Source organism: Malaclemys terrapin, chromosome 5 (genome assembly GCF_027887155.1).
Source record: "Malaclemys terrapin pileata isolate rMalTer1 chromosome 5, rMalTer1.hap1, whole genome shotgun sequence".
NCBI classification, from domain to species: Eukaryota; Metazoa; Chordata; order Testudines; family Emydidae; genus Malaclemys; species Malaclemys terrapin.
The window spans coordinates 72,874,831-72,893,219 of NC_071509.1; the positions used below are offsets into that span (position 1 = coordinate 72,874,831).

General features: G+C 41.8%; 1 protein-coding gene and 1 long non-coding RNA gene across 5 annotated transcripts in view; one reads left to right on the forward strand and one right to left on the reverse strand.

Annotated features, from left to right (window-relative positions):
* NEK1 (NIMA related kinase 1) overlaps positions 1-18,389 on the forward strand; it is a 128,829-nt gene that overhangs the window by 106,584 nt on the left and 3,856 nt on the right. For all 4 annotated transcript variants that reach the window (XM_054030468.1, XM_054030469.1, XM_054030470.1 and 1 more), the window contains 4 exons: positions 1,727-1,881; positions 9,812-10,023; positions 13,250-13,383; positions 13,650-13,782. In XM_054030468.1, coding sequence (XP_053886443.1) covers positions 1,727-1,881; positions 9,812-10,023; positions 13,250-13,383; positions 13,650-13,782 — 634 coding nt within the window. The remainder of the gene's footprint in view (positions 1-1,726; positions 1,882-9,811; positions 10,024-13,249; positions 13,384-13,649; positions 13,783-18,389) is intronic.
* On the reverse strand, positions 7,840-17,828 carry LOC128838352 (uncharacterized). The gene is made up of 2 exons (XR_008445164.1): positions 17,728-17,828; positions 7,840-9,542 (listed from the first exon to the last, which is right to left on the reverse strand). It is a non-coding gene; the product is annotated as an uncharacterized LOC128838352 (long non-coding RNA).

An 18,389-nucleotide genomic window follows, 5' to 3' on the forward strand; every position in this document is an offset into this window, starting at 1 on the left:
ATATGGGATCTTGGGGAGCAATTACCACACAGGTGGGGTGCCAATTAATTTCTTTATTAAAGGAAAAAGGAAGTGGTGGGAATTTAACAATGAAATACGATGGGATGGGGTGTATAGGGTGTTTACAATAGACAATGATGGGGGGGGTTCTTCTAGTAAATGGGATAGGGGGTTTCAATAGTGGGGTACAAAACCTAACTTAACTACAGCTATGCAAAATGAAATTACAACTTACCTAGACTAAAAGACAAAATCTAACCTAATGGGTGCACCTTATACTAGGGGTAGTTCCAGAGGGCAGAGTGGTGTGTGCCCAGGATACAGCTCCAAGTGGGGAGGGGGATTTAACTAGTGGTGGCTGCAAGCGAGGGTGGGGGGTGGCTGCAAGCTGGCAGCCCAGGATACAGTCCAGGAAGGCACAGGCTTATTTCTAGCAGCAAAGGCGCTGCAAAGCAAGAAACAGATTACAGATACAGACCAAGGAGTTTAAGAGAGGTTTTAAGACACAGACCAAGGTTTAGCTTGAGTCTGTGTGCTGGGGAAACAGAGCCAGCAGCTAAAGTAATAAAATAAAAGTACAGAAAGTTTCACAGAGGGATTCTTACCAGTCCCCAAGGCAGCAGCAAAGGCAGAAGCAGCAACAACATCAGAAGAAGCAAAGAGGTCTCGGTACGGTCTTGATAATCAGGAGGTCTCTCAGGCAGCAATTCGTTCTTTGTGGGGGGAGGGGGTTAAAAACGGGTACGCTCAAAAATAAAACGAGAGCGGAAAAAGGACCCCCCAGAACCCCTGGCTGATCAGAGCAGATAGCAATGCAGGAACCTTTCTGATGTTTGTTTCAAAAATGCCTGTTCTTGAAGGCAATCTCAGGCAGTTTCCCCACCTGTCCCTGATAGGCTCCTTCTGTCACAGGGGAGGAGATACAGGGAAAAACTGCAGGTGAGCATAGAGACGTGCCTGGGCAGAGTCCTGGACCATAGGCGTGAGTTCACACCTCAGGACTCAGAAGCACATGAGGCCTATGACTCATGCCCAGGATCTCAAAAAAACATTAGGTCTTGCAGCTCTGGATATTGCCTACCCTACACCAAGCCCAAGTTTAACAAGGTGATAACAGGACCAACCCTTTGAACAGGGCAGTGGTCCCACTTAGCACGCAGTACAAGTGGCCATCCCTTTGAGGGCAATGGCTCTTGGTAAACAACCTAAGGGGCCCTCCCTTTGAGAAGGGCAGTGGCCCTGGTAAACAACTTAACAGCCAGGGAGGGGCGGCCACAGGAGGAGAACAAAAACAAAATGGAGTAAGGGGACAGCTGTAAGAAACAAAATGGAATCGGGGGGAAAGCTGTAACAGACATATGTATATATCATTTGTCCAATGTAATTAGTTTTTTACCTCAGTCAAGTTCTTATTTTTTAAAAAGATAATTAGCGAGAGAATGAACAGTCTCTAATATTCTTTTTATATAAATCAGTTTACATGTGTTCTGAGTTTCTCAGACCTTCTCAACACTTACGGAACATTTTCCCATTTTAGTGGAAAGGCAAAACATGCAGTCTCATATGTTCCATACTTAGTTTACTAACTGTATAGAGGGTTTTTTTATATAATATTTTAAATAGGGCATCAAAACAGGTATTCCTACTTTGATTTGATCTTTAATTTCCAGTTCTGTTTCTTTTGTTGTTGAATATCCTAAACTGAAGTTTTTTATGACCTTTTCAGATGTTAAGAACATGTTCACTCCCAGATCTTTCCAAGTTGTACAGAACACTAGTTGATGTTCCCATTGTAGCAGATGTACAACATCAAGACAACCTTGAAATAGAGGATATGGACGATGAGCATGTCAAAGAAGGGCATTCTGATTCTGAAGACATGTAAGCATAAAATATTTATCAACTACTGCAAAAAATATAAAGCCCTCTTCATTTAACTGAAATATACTAGAAAATAACTATTAACCTCATCCACCTATACTTCTATTTTATCTCTTTTATTGGACCAACTTCTGTTTGTGAAAGAGAGAAGGTTTCGAGCTACACAGAGCTCTTCCTCATGTCTGGAAAAGGTACTTAGAGTGTCACGCCTAAGTACCAGGTGGAACAGGTAGTTTAGCATAAGTAGTTAGGTGAAGTGGTCCTTGAATGGTCCCTTAGAATTTGTGCTAACGACTTATTCTAAACTATCTGTTCGACCTTTTACCCAGAGTGTCTCAGCTAAATACCTTACCCAGACATGAGGAAGAGCTCTGGGTAGCTCAAAACCGTGTCAGAAATTGGTCCAATAAAAGATATAATCTCACACACCTTGTATCCCTAATATCCTGGGACTAACATGGCTACAACAACACTGCATAAAAAACAGAGGTATGTTTTAGTCTCTCCCATCTTAAACAAAAACCAAAACCCTACCCTTAACACTTCTTGCCTCTCCAACTACCACTCCGTCTTTTTTCCTTTCATCTCTAAGCTCATTGAATGCACTGTCAGCAATTGTTGTCTGAAGTTCATCTCCTCTAGTTCATTCCTAGATGCTCTTCAGGTCCCTTGCATGTCAGTAAAACCAAACTCTTGTTGACACTAATTATTCCTTTCTACTTGAAGTTCAGAACCCAGTACTCTATCCTTGTTCTCTTTGACCTGGCAACCACCTTTGACATAACTGACCATGTTCTTCTTGAAATCTTGTCTTCCATTGATTTCCATGGCTCTGTCCTCTCCTTGTTCTTCTCCTATCTCTCTAATTGCTCCTTTAGCGTGTTCTTTGAAGGATCACCTACACAGCTCTGTCCTTGGTCATCTCCTGTTCTCCCTCTACACCTTATCTCTGGGTAATCTTATCTGCAAACACAAAATTCAACTACCATTTCTATGTGGAAGATTCATGGATCTACCTCTCTATTCCAGACCTGTCGCCTTCTGTCCAAACTATAATCCTTGCCTGTCTCTTTGTCCTCTCCTAGTGGATATCTAGTTGTCAGCTCAAACAGAACATGGCTGAAACAGAGTTTTTAATCTCTTCTCCTCCCAACCCTCCCACTACAATTCTATCTGCACCTTCCTTTCTTGATCACCGTGGACAACACTAGCCGCCCGTCTATCACTCAGGTCGATAACCTAGGTGTCATCTTTGACATGGATCTCTTTGTAGGTCCGCTCACGTTATGTCTAAATCTTGTTGATTCTTTCTGCACAATGTATTTAAGATGCAGCCTTTCCTCTCCACCTACAGAGCCAAAAATCTCATCTAGGTTTCTCATCATCTTGTGTTTTGATTACTGCAACATCGTTTACTGTGGTTTTGACAAATGCAATCTTGCCCCACGCATATGTATCCAGAATGCTGCTGAAAAGATTATCCTTCCCCATTGCTTCTACTGTCACGCCTTCTCTTTGCATCGCTACCTTGTCTCTCCCTCTTCTCTGTTGCATAAGAACAGCCATACTGCATAAGACTAATGGTCCATCTAGCCCAATGCTAGATGCTTCAGAGGGAATGAATTGAACAGTGCAATCAAGTAATCTATCCTGTTGCCAGTCCTGGTTTCTGGTAGTCAGAAGCTTAGGGACAAACACAACATGGAGTTGTCCCTGACCATCTTGGCTAATAGCCATTGATGGACTTACCTTCCATGAAATTGTCTAATTATTTTTTTAACCCAGTAATACTTTTGGCCTTTACAACATCTCCTGGCAACGAGTTCCACAGGTTGACTGTGTATTGTGTAAAGAAGTAATTCCTTTTGTTTCTTTTAAACTTGCTACCTATTAATTTCATTGAGTGAACCCTGATATTTGTATTATGTAAAGGGATAAATAACACTTCCTTATTCGCTTTCTCAACATCATATCATGACTTTATACACCTCCATAATAGACCCCCTCTTAGTCATCTGTTTTCCAAGTTGAACAGTTTCTTTTTAATCTCTCCTTATATGGAAGCTGTTCGATACCCCTAATCTTTCTCCCCCACCCCTTCTCTGTACCTTTCCCAATTCTAACATATCTTTTTTGAGTGGGGGTGACCAAAACTGCATGCCCTATTCAAAGTGTGGGTATACCATTGAATATGGCATATTTTCTGTTTTAGAAACCATTAGGAAATGAATACATACTAACATTGTTAGCTTTTTTTCACTCCTGCTGCACATTGAGCAGATGTTTTCAGCGAACAATCTGCAATGACTCCAAGATCTTTTTCTTGGGTGGTAACAGTTAATTTAGACCCCATCGCTTTGTATGTATAGCTGGGATTATTTTTTCCAGTGTGCATTAATTTGCACATCTGCTATTTTCTTATCCGGTCACCCAATTTTGTGAGATCCCTTTGTAATTCTTCACAGTTTGCTTTGGACTTAAGATAGTTAAGTAATTTAGTATCCTCTGCAAATTTTGCCACCTGTTTACCCCTTTTTCCAGATCATTTCTGAATATGCTGAACAGCACTGGTCCCAGTCCAGATCCTTGGGGGGAACCTCACTGTTTACCTCTCTCCTCTATGAAAACTTACCATTTATTCCTACTGTTTCCTGTCTTGTAACCAATTACTGATCCAAAGATGACCTCCTTTCTTCTCCTATGACTGCTTACTTAGCTTAAGAGCCTTTGGTGAGGGACCTTGTCAAGGACTTTCAGAAAGTCCAAGTACCCGGTAGCCACTAAATTACCTTTGTCCACATGTTTGTTGACACCATCAAAGAATTCTAACAGATTGATGAGGCATGATTTCCCTTTACAAAATCCATGTTGACTGTTCCCCAACAATACTTCTGAGGGAATTCTGTGCCAAAAAAATTAAAATTCTGCCACAATATTTTAAAATTCTGCATATTGAATTTGTCAAAATAATACAATGTGATCACACCATTTTCAATTATTTGCTGACAAGTATTTTGAAATAAATTACCAAAAAAATTGAAAATGGTGTGATTAATTGTTGTGTTTCTGTTATTTTGACAATTAAAATATGCAGAATTTTAAATTTGTTCAATTTTTTTGGTGCAGAATTCCCTCAAGAGTATCAGGGTTCTGTGTGGCACAGTCTGGGTGCAGGCAGCTCGGTGGGGGGTCTGGGTGGAGGGGGGAATAGGACTCTGCTGGGGAGTCCAGGTGAAGGTGGTTAGGGCTCAGTGTGGGGGGGGGGCTGGGGGAGTGGGTCTGAGGGTGGTCATGGTATAGCTGGTTGGGACTCAGTCGGGGGGCCTGAGTATGGGGAGCTCCTGATGCAGGGGCTGAGGCTTATGGGGTGAGGATTTGGGGGGCTTGGTAGGGGGGTTCTGAATGCGGGGGGCTCCTGATGCAGAGGGGGCGTGAGGGGTTTCTGGGTGTGGGGGGGCTCCTGATGTGGAGGGAGTTGGGGGGAGGGGTTCTGGGTGCGCAGGTGGGGGAGGGGTCACTGTACAAGAAGCTGTTCACACACACACACACACACACCCCGATCCCAATGCTGAGCCTCCCACTGTCATCCTTTTCCTCCGCCCTCTCCTCCCCCGGCGGTGCCGAGCTTCCTGCAGCCAGGGAAAGTTTCTGGGGCTTGATCTGACCAGCCCCGTCTGTTCCATGCAGGGAAGGAGGAGAGGGAGGGGGAACTCCATCTCTGTCCTCCTCTTCCTCCCTCTCCCCCGCAGCTGGTAATGTCCCTGGATGACCAGGACCAGACCCCTCCCCGCCCAAGTGATTTACCTCTCTTCCCCAGCGGCCCGAACAGACACGTCTGTGCTAGGGATGCCAACTTTCTGTTTGCAGAAAACTGAACGCCCCAGCCACGCCCCTTCCCCGAGGCCCCACCCATCACTCACTCCATCCTCACTCACTCCTTCTTATTGGGCAGGAGGTTGGAGTGCAGGAAGGGGCTCTGGCCTGGGGCCGAGGGATTTGGAGTTCAGGATGGGGCTCCAGGCTGGGGCAAGGGCTTGGGGTGTGGGCTCCGGTACGGAGCTTGGGTGCAGGAGGGGGCCGGGCAGGGGATTGGGGCACAGGAGGGGGTTCGGGCTCCGGGTGGTGCTCACCTCAGGCAGTTCCTGGAAGTGGCGAGATGTCCCTTCTGCTCCTAAGTGCAGGGGAGACGAAGGGGCTCTGCGCGCCACCCCCAGCCATAGACGCAGCTCCCATTGGCCACATTCCCTGCCAATGGGAGCTTCGGAGCCGGTGCTTGCGGTGGGAGCCTCCCTGGCTGTCCCTGTACCTAGGAGCCAGAGGGATATGTCCTCTTCCAGGAGTGGCTTGGAGCCATAGGGAGCCTGCCTTCACTGAAACCGGACATTTATCGGCCCGGTCAGCGATGCTGACAGGAGCCGCAAGGGTCCCTTTTCCGGGTGTTCCGGTTGAAAACTGGACATCTGGCAACCCTAGTCTGAGCTGCTGAGGAGGGGTGAGTTGAGTACTGGTGCAGTTTCCCTTTGCTTCCTCACAGGAATCATTTTCTGCAAGGAAGCAAAGGGAATTTGTGGGGAGGGAGCATTTTTCTGCTGCACCATAGTCGCACAGAATTTCTCCAGGAGTACCAACAATCATGTTCAGCTATTTGTCTGATAATTTATTTGCTAGTTTAAACCAATTTGCCTGGTACTGAAGTTAGGCTTACTGGCCTGTAATTTCCAGGGTCACATCGGGAGCCTTTCTTAAAAAATATACATTACATCTGGTATAGAGGCTGAGTTAAGTGGTAGGTTACATACCATAGTAAGTAGCTCTGCAGTATCATATTTGAGTTCCTTCAGAACTCTTAGGTGAATACCATGTGGTCCTGGTGACTTATTTCTGTTTAATTTTATCAATTTGTTCCAAAACCACCAACAACAACTCAATCTGCAACAGTTCCTCAGATTAGTCACTTAAAAAGAATGGCTCAGATATGGGAATCTCCTTCACATCCTCTGCAGTGAAGACTGATGCAAAGAATTAATTTAGTTTCTCCACAATGGTCTTGTCTTCCTTGTGTGCTCCACTTATTGTTTGGTTGTCTTCCTGCTTCTGATGTACTTACAAATATTTTTGCTGTTAGTTTTTGTATCTTTTGCTAGTTGCTCTTCAAATTCTTTTTTGGCTTGTCTAATTATGTGTTTACATTTGACTTGCCAGAGTTTGTTCCTTTCTATTTTTCTCAGTAGGATTTGACTTCCAATTTTTAAAGGTAACTTTTTGTCTCTCACCACCTGATCAGTTATACAGAGTTTGTCTTCACTTACAAGGCCCTTCACAGCCTATTTCCACTCACTATCAAGATGTTGCCTCCTGCCTTCAATTGGCCCACTTGTTAAATTTTCAAATAAGCACCTTTGTGCTTTCTCCCATGCTGCCTTTCCATGCTTGGATGTAAACATCTGCAAAGTTACCTCAGAATCCTCCTTTGCTGTGACTCCTACAAAAAACTTAATAGTTAGGATGCTGGTGTGCTGAGACCACTGCCTATCATGCTGACCAATATTGTTTCCTTGTATTCTCTATCTGTTGTGTCTTGTTGTGACATTTCCCTCTGGTGTTATCTGGACTAGTGATCTGCTAGGTCACTCCGGTCCTTGACTCTGGGAACCAGCCTTACCCTGCTCTGCTGTGAGAACCCCCACTCCCGGGATGTTCACGCTCAGCCTCTGGCACGTAAGCTGCTCCTTGGATTGTGCAACTGAATGATATTAGCCAGTACCTCCGGTCCCAGACACAACCCTAGGAACCTCCGTCTTGCAGTGTCCAGTTACGCCCGCTGGACTCTGCAAGCTTATATGAGTTTGTCAGTTTAACAAAGAAATTAATATGCACCAGGCTTGTTATCCCAAGGGGAGTCTCTATCACTCTTCAAACCAAATGCACTGTTTCAGGTAGAATAAACAAACAAATGTATTAACTGCAAAGAGATTTTAAGTGATTATAAGTCAAAGCATAACAAGTCAGATTTGGTCAAATGAAATAAAAGCAAAACACATTCTAAGCTGATCTTAACACCCCCAATGCCCTTACAAATTTAGATGTTGGTTGCTCTTCAGCCAAGCTCTCCCCTTTGATCAGCACTTCAGGCACTTGGTGTGGTGTCTGTAGATGTAGGTGGGAGAGAAAGAGAGCATGGCAAATGTCTCCCCTTTTGTCATGTCCTTTCTTCCCTCTTGGCTTTGCTCCCTCCCCCTTTCAGAGTCTGGTGAGCTTTACCTCATCGCATTTCCAAACTGACCAAAGGAAGGGGGGTGACTCCCTCGAGAGTCTTTTGTTGCTGCCTAAGCCAGCACCCTTTGTTCCTGTGAGGCTGGGCTGGGTTTGTCCCATACCTGCCCTGATGAGGTGTGAACTGCCTCTCAGCTCTTGGAGAGTTTTTGTCTGGGCTTATTTTAAGCCATGAGGATACATTTTCAGCCTCATAACTACATACATGAAATTATAACCTATAACATTACTGTAACAATAATGCTCAGTGCATCATGAGCCGTCTGAAGACACCCAACATGACAAATTTTGCATTGGATACCATACAATCATTTTACAAGGATGAACATGGGGGTGTATGGTGTTCCCCCGAAGTACAGATTGTCACTCTCATCTTATACCGGAGCCATCTTTTTGTTCTGTGTGTACAGTGCCTAGCACTGTGGGGTCCTGTGACTAAGGCTCCTAGGTGGTACAAATAGTAATAGAATAAACCTAGCCAAGCTGCATTCCTAATTGGGGACAGCGGATGCATGCTGGGGAAACTAATGTGCTGGCCTTTTACCTGTGGTGAACACTGTCTTCAAGACAACCAAATGTATCAAATTGTTTCAATGAAACTTCAGTTTGAACATAAGTTATGGCAAAGCATAAAATACCACCGGAGGCTGAAGACTTGTGGAAAATATTCTGCTAAATCTCTTACAATTTAAAAACGGTTCAGTAAGTTACTGTCATGAGCTGCTTCTAAATTTAAATACTTCTATATATTTTACAGTCTAAATGTATTCTTCCAAGACTGGGGTGTTTTGTAGTATATTATATAGGTATAGAAAACAGATGTGATACTGTCACTGCTTATCAGGTACCTTACCACCATGGAAAATTAAGTTGTACTATTATAGTGAAGGTTCACTCAGGATAAGTGTAACTCTATATCCTGGCTTCTTCGTCAGTGAGAGACCGCTGGTTTGCCCTTCTATTTCTGAAAATGTCAGAGGCAATTCATACTTGTCCACAGGGCTCTGGGACTTGTTTGCTTCCCTTTCATCCTTACCCCAGTTTCTCACTCCAGCAAACAAACAGAGCAGTGGTACAGCAATCCTGCTTTATCCATTGCTATCTTAATTTGGGGGCAGCAGTGAGAGAAACCTTTTTTTTCCCCCACTCTCCTTTTGCTTAGTGGACCAAAAGTTAAGGGCTTTATTCATGAGACAGAACTAATGCCGAGCTGTTTCCCTTCTTCTCCCACACACTTCATTGTGGTGTGGGACAGGCCAAATGGAGCAACCCAAAGACCTAGCAATGCTCCATCTGCAAGATGATCCTCTCAGATGTCTCAGAATGGGAATTCTGCCATGACTGCTCCCAGCTCGAAGGGCAGGCTCTTGCTATTCATTGTATTCAAGCTGCAAAAGAGAAAGAGCCCATCAGTCTAAGTGAATGCAAGATGTTTTCTTTAAGAAAAAATGGTAATGTATCATTTGCCAGTGTAATCGTCTAACTGCCACACAAGTATAAGGTTTGGAATGACCTTTCTACCTAAGATAAGGAGGGGAAATATCACCCTTTTTCCAAGAATATGCCTAAACATTTTGGTTCAGATTTAGGAGAACTTGAGAACTGTCTGGATGGTGTTACCTTTATATATTATTTGTGTATATTTCTCTTCTCCCAGTACATTTGGTGAGGCAGATACAGACTTACGGGCGCTTCAGGCCTCGATGGAACAGTTACTTAGGGAGCAGCCTAGTGAGGAATTCAGTGAAGAGGAGTTGTCAACCTTAAAGGCAGATACTGCAGCACGCATAACAAATGGTACAGAACAGGATGATGAGGATGACAACAACCCCAGCAGTGAAAGTGTACTTAATGAAGAATGGCAGTCAGGTATAAACTTTGTTACTTGTAATTTCTCTTACTGATATAAATACAGAATTCAGTAACAATTCTATGAAGGGCTTTAGCATACAGTCTGTATAAAAGACATTATACAGAATTAAGCTTAATTTTATTGCAAAACTTGGAAAAATCATATTACGATAAGATTTTATTTAGGGTCATAGCATATAACCAGTGTTGAAGGGAAATGTTTAGTATTTGGTGGACAATGATTACAAATGAGTATGAAGTAACTTTGTTATCTAGAACTGTTACCTTCAGGAAAGGTCCGAGACTATGTACTGCTCACATAATCTTTTTCCACCTACTGTGTATGATTGTGTCACATAAATATGAACAGGAAATATTAGCTGGTGTGACTGGAGTAATGAGAAGGTGCATTAGGATAAAGCATACAAGAGACATGAGATTTTTCAACTTTGCCATTACTAGAAATATCTATTAATGCAGTGGAACTGAAAATATGATTTAGGTAGTTTCAGAAAATCCTATTACCTTGCTACTTTTAGGATGTGATGTTAGCAGCATAAAATGCTGTGCTAAAGTCTTAATCTTACACTTTAGGTTCTAAAATTCTGGTTAAAAGCAGAATATTTTAGTACTGCTTAAAAAGGCAAACATGAAAATTTAGAAAGTGGTCAGAATAAATTAATGAATTTTAATGAGTTCTACGTTGTGTGGGAATATAGTATAATTTATGTAAGTGTAAAAGCATAACAGTATTCAAGAAATGAGGTTGTATAGATCTCTATAATTCTTGGATTGATGTAGGGTACGTCTCAACAAACCAAAGATATGTGATGTCCTTGTAGTATAATACTTCGATTTATAATTAGTACCTTTTTATGAGAGCTCTCAAAGGCTTTTCTAGAAATTAAATGAGCCTCACAAACTACTACTTCTTTTCTCCTCCTAGTTCCCACTTGTCTCTATAGATATCCCCATTTTACAGGTAATTAAAAGTGTTGCACACACTTGAATTTTTATCACAAGTCTCTCACTATTGGTGTCTTCTTAACATGACTCCAGGAGCTGGGGCATTATTTCATGAGAATCTTAGGTTTCATTTTTAATGGAAAAAAAAAAAGTTTTTTAGACCTTTATGATACAGAGAAAATCTTGAAAACACAACTCCTACATGCTCAAAATCCAGAGAGCAAAAAAAAAACCCGTATAATATAGTGCTTTAAAGATGTCATGATTTGAAGGTAAGCTTATGATTTTTGAACACTTTAGGTTGGCAATACTGGATTAAGCTTGTAATTTGGTCAAGACTGTAATTTACCACAGTCATGGAAAGAGTTAGTGGTAGAACTGGCAATTAAAATTTGGTACTGGAAGTTGAGATTTCTGGGTTTTAACTACTAGACAATGCTACCTACTTTGCAAAATTTGTTAATGTAAGCTTTATGACATTCCGGGTTTCTATTGACAATTTTAAAAAAATGCACAGTAATAGGTATGTGCTCCCTACATTAAATTGGAAACACAAATCTCCTCTCGAAGTCCATCCATCATGTTGCACAGATCTCTGAGCTATTGTCAGAAGTGAACCCAAGGGTTGCGTGCATGTTGTTTTAGGGGGAGACTTAGGACAATTAGGTACCCACCTTTGAAAATCATCCCTTAATGATAAAGATTGTATATGTTCTGCCTAAATCAGTGGATGGGTACATTTTATTAATCTGTTAGAGTAGAACCTCAGTGTTACAAACACCAGAGTTACGAACTGACTAGTCAACTACACACCTCATTTGGAACCGGAAGTATGCAATCAGGCAGCAGCAGAGACAAGAAGGAAAAAAAAAGCAAATAAAGTATAGTACTGTGTTAAACATAAACTACTAAAAAAAGAGAAGGAAACTGATCCTCTGCTTGTTTCATTGGAAGCAGCATTTTTCTTCTGTATAGTAAAGTTTCAAAGCTGTATTAAGTCAGTGTTCAGTTGTAAACTTTTGAAAACAACCATAACATTTTGTTCAGAGTTACGAACAACCTTCATTCCTGAGGTGTTCATAACTCTGAGGTTCTACTGTATATAAAAATGTTGCTTAACATGTACAGAGCAATAGAGAAAGTGAAGACACATTTGCTGTTCCTGTTTCCTACTCCCGTTGAAAGGTCTCTGAATTGTCTGTTTCTGACCAGATAGCATGTGGTTTTCCATAGATGAGGTATTATCTTGGTTTCCTTAATGTAAAGAAATTCCTTAATAAGGCTTAGAAGCTCACTCGTGCTTAATAGCTCATCTCTCATACGCTAATTCTCTTGGGTTATGTCTCGACTCAAAAAATAAGTTGTTTTTAAAATGTGTTGGCTAACAGGATTTAAAATAATAATTTCTATCTTGTGCAGGCCAGGCAAATAATACTTTAAAAATATATATATTTTATCTGGTTGTGGTTCACTCTAAGCTCCCACTTGGATTGACCATGACCAGCTAAAAAGTTTAAAAACATGACTTGTCTTCACTATGTGCAGAGTCCATCTGTTTTTCTTCCCTACACACTAGGGCTCATGTGGGCTAATTTTGCTACCCAGGATGTGAAGTGAGAATTTGGGAGTTACCTAAATTATGACTGGTTCTTCCCAGAAGTCACCTAGATTTATTGTGGTTCGAGAAGGACTTACGTTAGCACAGAAGGAATCCAAACAGATAATTCTTTATATCAAATCTTTATCTGCAGATGGAAGATTAGATGCCAGATTAAGGACTTGTTTTGTAGGCTTTTGCAACCTACAATGGTGTTTTAGACCCATCTTTGAGATTTATGGAGTGGTTACGTGGAACTTTACCCAGCAATTCTGTATCAGTGCCAAGATTAAGTCAGATGTCTGTTTTGGGACAGCTGTTTTATTGAATTTTTGTGAATTGTTACTGTTGGTTAATCTACAGCATGGGGTGTATGGAGAAGACAGCTACATAACATCACTTCGACTGTGTTGGTTCCACAGAGCCACATTCATTCACCCTCTTTCCTCACAGTTTCTTCAGACCATCCAAAGGAGAAAGAGTCTATTACTGCTTTTAATTAGTGTCTCAGTGCTGTTGTGAATGTGTGGTAGCATGTGGCACACTCTTGAGGTGAACTGCCTTCAATTTGATTCAAGGGTCTGGGTGGACTTCAAAAGTTCAGGTGCATGGAAGCAATATATTCAGAACTGAAGTGGGATTAAACTTCGAATTTTCTCCTTTTGTATTTTCTTTTCCTAGACAACAGTGATGGGGATATTGCCAGTGAATGTGAAGCATATGACAGTGTCTTCAGCCATTTGGAAGAGTTGAGATATAATCTGGAACAGGAAATAGGCTTTGATAAATTCATTGAAGTTTATGATAAAATAAAGGTTTGTGGAGTGCTCTAAGTGAAAAATAGATCAATCTACCTTGAGTTGCTTATTGATGCATAGTTTTGTGACTAGAATTTATGAACATTGCTCTAACTTTGTATTCTGTTCAGCATATTAATGCTAATACAGAAAATTTCATTTTATGTGACCTAAAAGATAAATGTTGTGTTAATCCATGATTCTTTTTATAAATTTGTAAATTGTTTCACTTTATGATCACTTCAGATTTTAAATTGGACCACTTGCATTGTCTACTCTTATAGGCAATACATGAAGATGAAGATGAGAATATTGATATTTGTTCAACAATAGTTCAGAATATTCTGGGAAATGAATATAAACATCTGTATGCCAAGATTCTTCATTTAGTGATGGCAGATGGAGCCTATCAGGAAGGTAATGTTCTTAACACTTTACTGCAATTGCATACTATTTCTGTATTATATTCTCCTACCTGGATAATCTCATTTGTAATAGTCTCTCACAATAATATTTTTTCTAAAACAAACAGTTTTAAACTCATCATTGGCTATTAATTACTTGGATTAAAATGAAAATTCACAAAGGATATTGAAAAAAATTAATCCTTACAGCAAATAGTAGCTAAGGAAATTTATCAGATTTCTCACATTGAACGTTTTTTATTAATACTATGCACATTCCTTTTGTAGCTAATCACAGATATGCTCCTAAAGGTAAAGTTGGTTATTTAGCTCTGGAGCATATATGGATCAGAGCAGAAATGAGGGAGATGAAGAAATGAATAGCTGAACCCAGGCTACTAGAGGTTCTGCCTGAAAGAGATTTGTGTTATCAGACTGTTATCCCTTTGATACCTATACTATCATCCTGTACTTCTGCATCGGTACCAATGGAGTATGAGAAAGATCTGGGTCAAATCAGGCATATGGGTTCTGTGCCATCGATACCGAAGGTGGTCTTCATCATCTAATTCTTATCTATGTACCACTGGTGCCAAAAGAGTTTAGATATGCTAAAAACCTCCATGTCTCCACTAAGCCAGAATCTCTGTTTCTTAACCAAACCGGTCATCTTGGAGTACAACAATCTGCTGAGTCACCAACTCCACATCTGTCATTGAGGCCATTTTACTCACCAATTTCAGTCATCCAGGGCAAACAGTTCTTTCTCTCTCTCTGACACACACTCACACCCCACATCCACCCACCCACCTGTTCTCACCTCCCCCTGAATATGTTGAGGAGGACTCTGACTCTCAAATTTTAGTAAAGTGTTCTCCTGTATATTCTAGGAGGCATAATTTGCCTACATGTATCGATTCTATGAAAGAAACAAGACCTGAACTCCTACCCTCTGAGTATGACCAGTGGTTGATACGCCCTTCCCTATGCCCTTTGGACTCTCCCTCAGTGGCCTTGTTGGGATCCTCTGGCAATTTACCTCTTCCAGTTTAAGTCAGCATCTACTCGCTCCCAAAGGGAGCATACACAATGTCATTCTTCTCAACCTCCTCTCTCACCTTCCCAAACAGGGGAGGGGAGACTTTTGAGGAGCAGGAGGCAAGGGCTGACAAAGAGGTGATAGCTGCTATTAATATTTTGTCGTCATTGCCTGATGAAGCCATCGTGCCTTCACTAACTTCCATGGCGGGTGACTTCAGCTGATGTCAATAATATTGCCAATATGCTTCAGATTCCATTGGAGGAGGTCCAGAATTCTAACCATAAACTCCTGGACGTTTTGCACATCTCAGCCTATATGTGGGTGACCACCCGTCAATGAACTTTGCCAGAGCTTGCTAAGATTATCTGGCAGACTCCAGTTACCACACCACCTACTTGTAAATATGCAGCTAAAACGTACTATGTCCCACTCAAGGATTCTGAGTTTTTATTTTCTGCACTATACCTTTTGGTAGTGGAGGCCATCAATGGATAAGGTAGGCAATACAATTCTAAGTCCGCCCTTTACTCCAAAGACTACAAGAGACTTGACCCCTTTGGTTGTAAGTCCTACTCCTCGGCCACATTACAGTTTCAAGTTGCAAACCAGGTGTTTATGTCAAAATATGATTATTTAAACTACAAGTTTAATTCTCTTATTCAACACTTTCCAGCTGAGCATCAGGAAGGTCAACTTTTGGCAAAAATATAATTACAGACATGCCTCCTTAGATGCTGCTTATGCTGCAGCACAGTTCATAACCACCATGACTGTGATGCGATGAGAATCTTGGTGGCAGCTGTTGGGTTTGAGGTTCAGAGTACTGTTGAAGACTTTCCTTTTGACAGCTACCAAACTATTTGCTAAGTCTACCACTGACTTTCTTCACCCTCTCTGAGGGACTTAAGGACCATGCTCAAATCCCTCAGGATCTATACACCTGTGAACAAAAGAAGGTTTAGCACATCTCAAGATTTCAGAGGTCTCTTCTACACCATTTTTCTAACTTCCATAGGCCACCCGAGTTACCAACCAAGAGACCTAGATATTCGAAGAAGCCAGCTTCTGTCACAGCTACTTCGTCCCACCATTCACATTTTCTAAGCACCAGTTTTGATGGCTTGGACTGGAGTCTCAACCGATTAGTCAACAGGTCTTACTACTATTCCGTCCTACGGTCAATCCCCCTTTTGGATACCATCTTTCTCAATTTTAAGCTGCATGAGAGAACATAACATCGGACAAATAGACATTGGAAACCATAACATCTGGTTAGACCATTTCATTTCAATTCCATCCCTTGCCCGCCACCCCATCCCTTTTCAGCTACCTATTCATGATCAATTGCTGACACAAGAGATTGCCTCTCTTCTGTGTTTAGGAGCCATAAAACCAGTTCCTGTGTAGCACAAGGGAAAGGGATTCTACTCAAAGTACGTTCTGGTTTCCAAAAAGAACAGAGGATGGAGACCAATGCTAGATATCAGACATCTGAACAAATATGTGAAACAAAATAATTCAGGATTGTGACCCTTGCAGGCATAATTTCCTCTCTAGATTCTGGAGGTTGGTTTATGACTTTCAGCCTACAGGAATACATTTTCATGTGGCATTCCAACCTTCTTACAAGAGGCTTCTTCTATTCCTGTTGAACCATGACCATTACCAGTACCAGGTGCTCCTTTTTGGCCTTTCTTTGGCCCCAAGGATATTCTCAAAGGTTATAGCAGTCAACTGTACACCTTCATCATGGAGACATAATCATCTTCTCCTATCCAGGCAATTAGTTGTTCGGGGCAGACCTTATCGGAAAGTATTATCAGCGGTACAGGCGATACAATCCCAATTCTGCAGCCTAGGCCTCCAGGTCAATCTCAAGAAGTCCATTTTGATACCACTTCAGTGACTAAATTTTATTGAAGGTTTTCTGGCAGGCAGGCAGGGCTTGTCTCCCTTCCAACAGATTTCTCACCCTCAAGAATCTTATCTCAAGACTTCAGTGCATTCCCCAATTGTCGGTAAGAAACTGTCTTCAACTGCTGGGGCACATAGCAGCTTGTATTTTGTATTTCAGCATGCCAGGTTACATCTTCGGTGTCTCCAGTGATGGCTTTGGATGATCTACAGACTGAACAAGCACAGTCTGGACAAGCTTGTATTTGTTACCCAGTGGATTCTGCAGTCACTCAACTGATGGGAAGACCCTGTGAATATCCGTGCCAGAGCCACATTTATTCAAAACCACTCTACTGTCATGATAACATCAGATGCATTATTCTTGAGATAGGAGACACAGCTGGGACCCCACACAATTCAGGGCAAATGGTCACTGCAAGAACAGCTCTTCCGCATCAACTTTCTGGAGTTGAGATCGGTCAGAAATATTCATTTTCATTTTCTCCTTCTAATAAGAGCCAATTCAATCAAGATAATGACAGACTGCATGGCCTGCATGTATTATATCTATTGTCAGGGAGAGACACATTCCCCTCTCTCTGCACCAAAGTGATAAAACTCTGGAATTGGTGCACAGCCAACAATATAGTCCATCTCAGCTGAACTGCCCGGTATAAAAACACCATGGTGAATGACCTCTGCAGACATTGCTCCATAAATTACAAATAGGAGCTAAGTCCTCAAAAGACTTCTTAGCTTGGGGATTCCCAGAGGTCCATCTTTTTGCCCCAGCAGCCAATACGAAGTGCAACAAATTCTGTTCCAAGGCAGGTTTTGAGCCTTAATCTCTAGGAGATGCCAGTCTCATTTCATGAACAGGGAGCCCTCTTTTTAAGCGCATCCACCACCACCATTGCTTCTAAAGGTTCTCAACAAGATCAAGCAAGACCGCATGGTAATCATTTTGATTCTTCCACCTTGGCTAAGACAGGTTTGGTATCCTTATCTCATCCAACTTACCTCTTACCCATCTGTTGTCTCAGAATGCTGGTCAGACACTTCATCCCAACCTGGAGGTTCTGCGGCTCCTTGCATGGCTTTTCAGTGGTTCTCAAGGTTAGAGATTTCCTGTTCATTAGAAGTGCAACAGGTATTAATGAATAGTAGAAAGGAATCTATAAGCCATAATTACCTCCAGAAAAGGACATATCTTTGGTGTAATAGGTGAAAGCTTTCACCTGCCCATTCTTATCTTTCCAGAGTCTCGGATTACTTGTTAGAATTGAAAAGACTGGTGTTTTTTGAGAGTTCCATCAGGATTCACTTAGCAGCAATTCCAGCTTTTCACTCTCCATTAGAAGGTTTTTCGATCTTCATCGATCCCATCATAGTGAGATTTCTGAGAGGTCTAGTGAATCTCAGCCCACCAACTAGAGAATCTTGTTGTTAATTGCCTCATGAAACATCCTTTCGAGTTACTAGCTATGTGCTCCTTCTTATCTGTGAGGACAGCCTTCTTTGTGGCCATCACCTCTGCCCTTAGGGTCAGGGAACTGGGGGGCTGTAATGGAAAACCCTCTATTCACAGAGTTCTCTACAAAAAGGTGTTACTTTGACTCCATCCAAAACATTTTTATCTAAGGTTTCTTCTGAATTTAATATTAATCAGGCCATTCACCTTC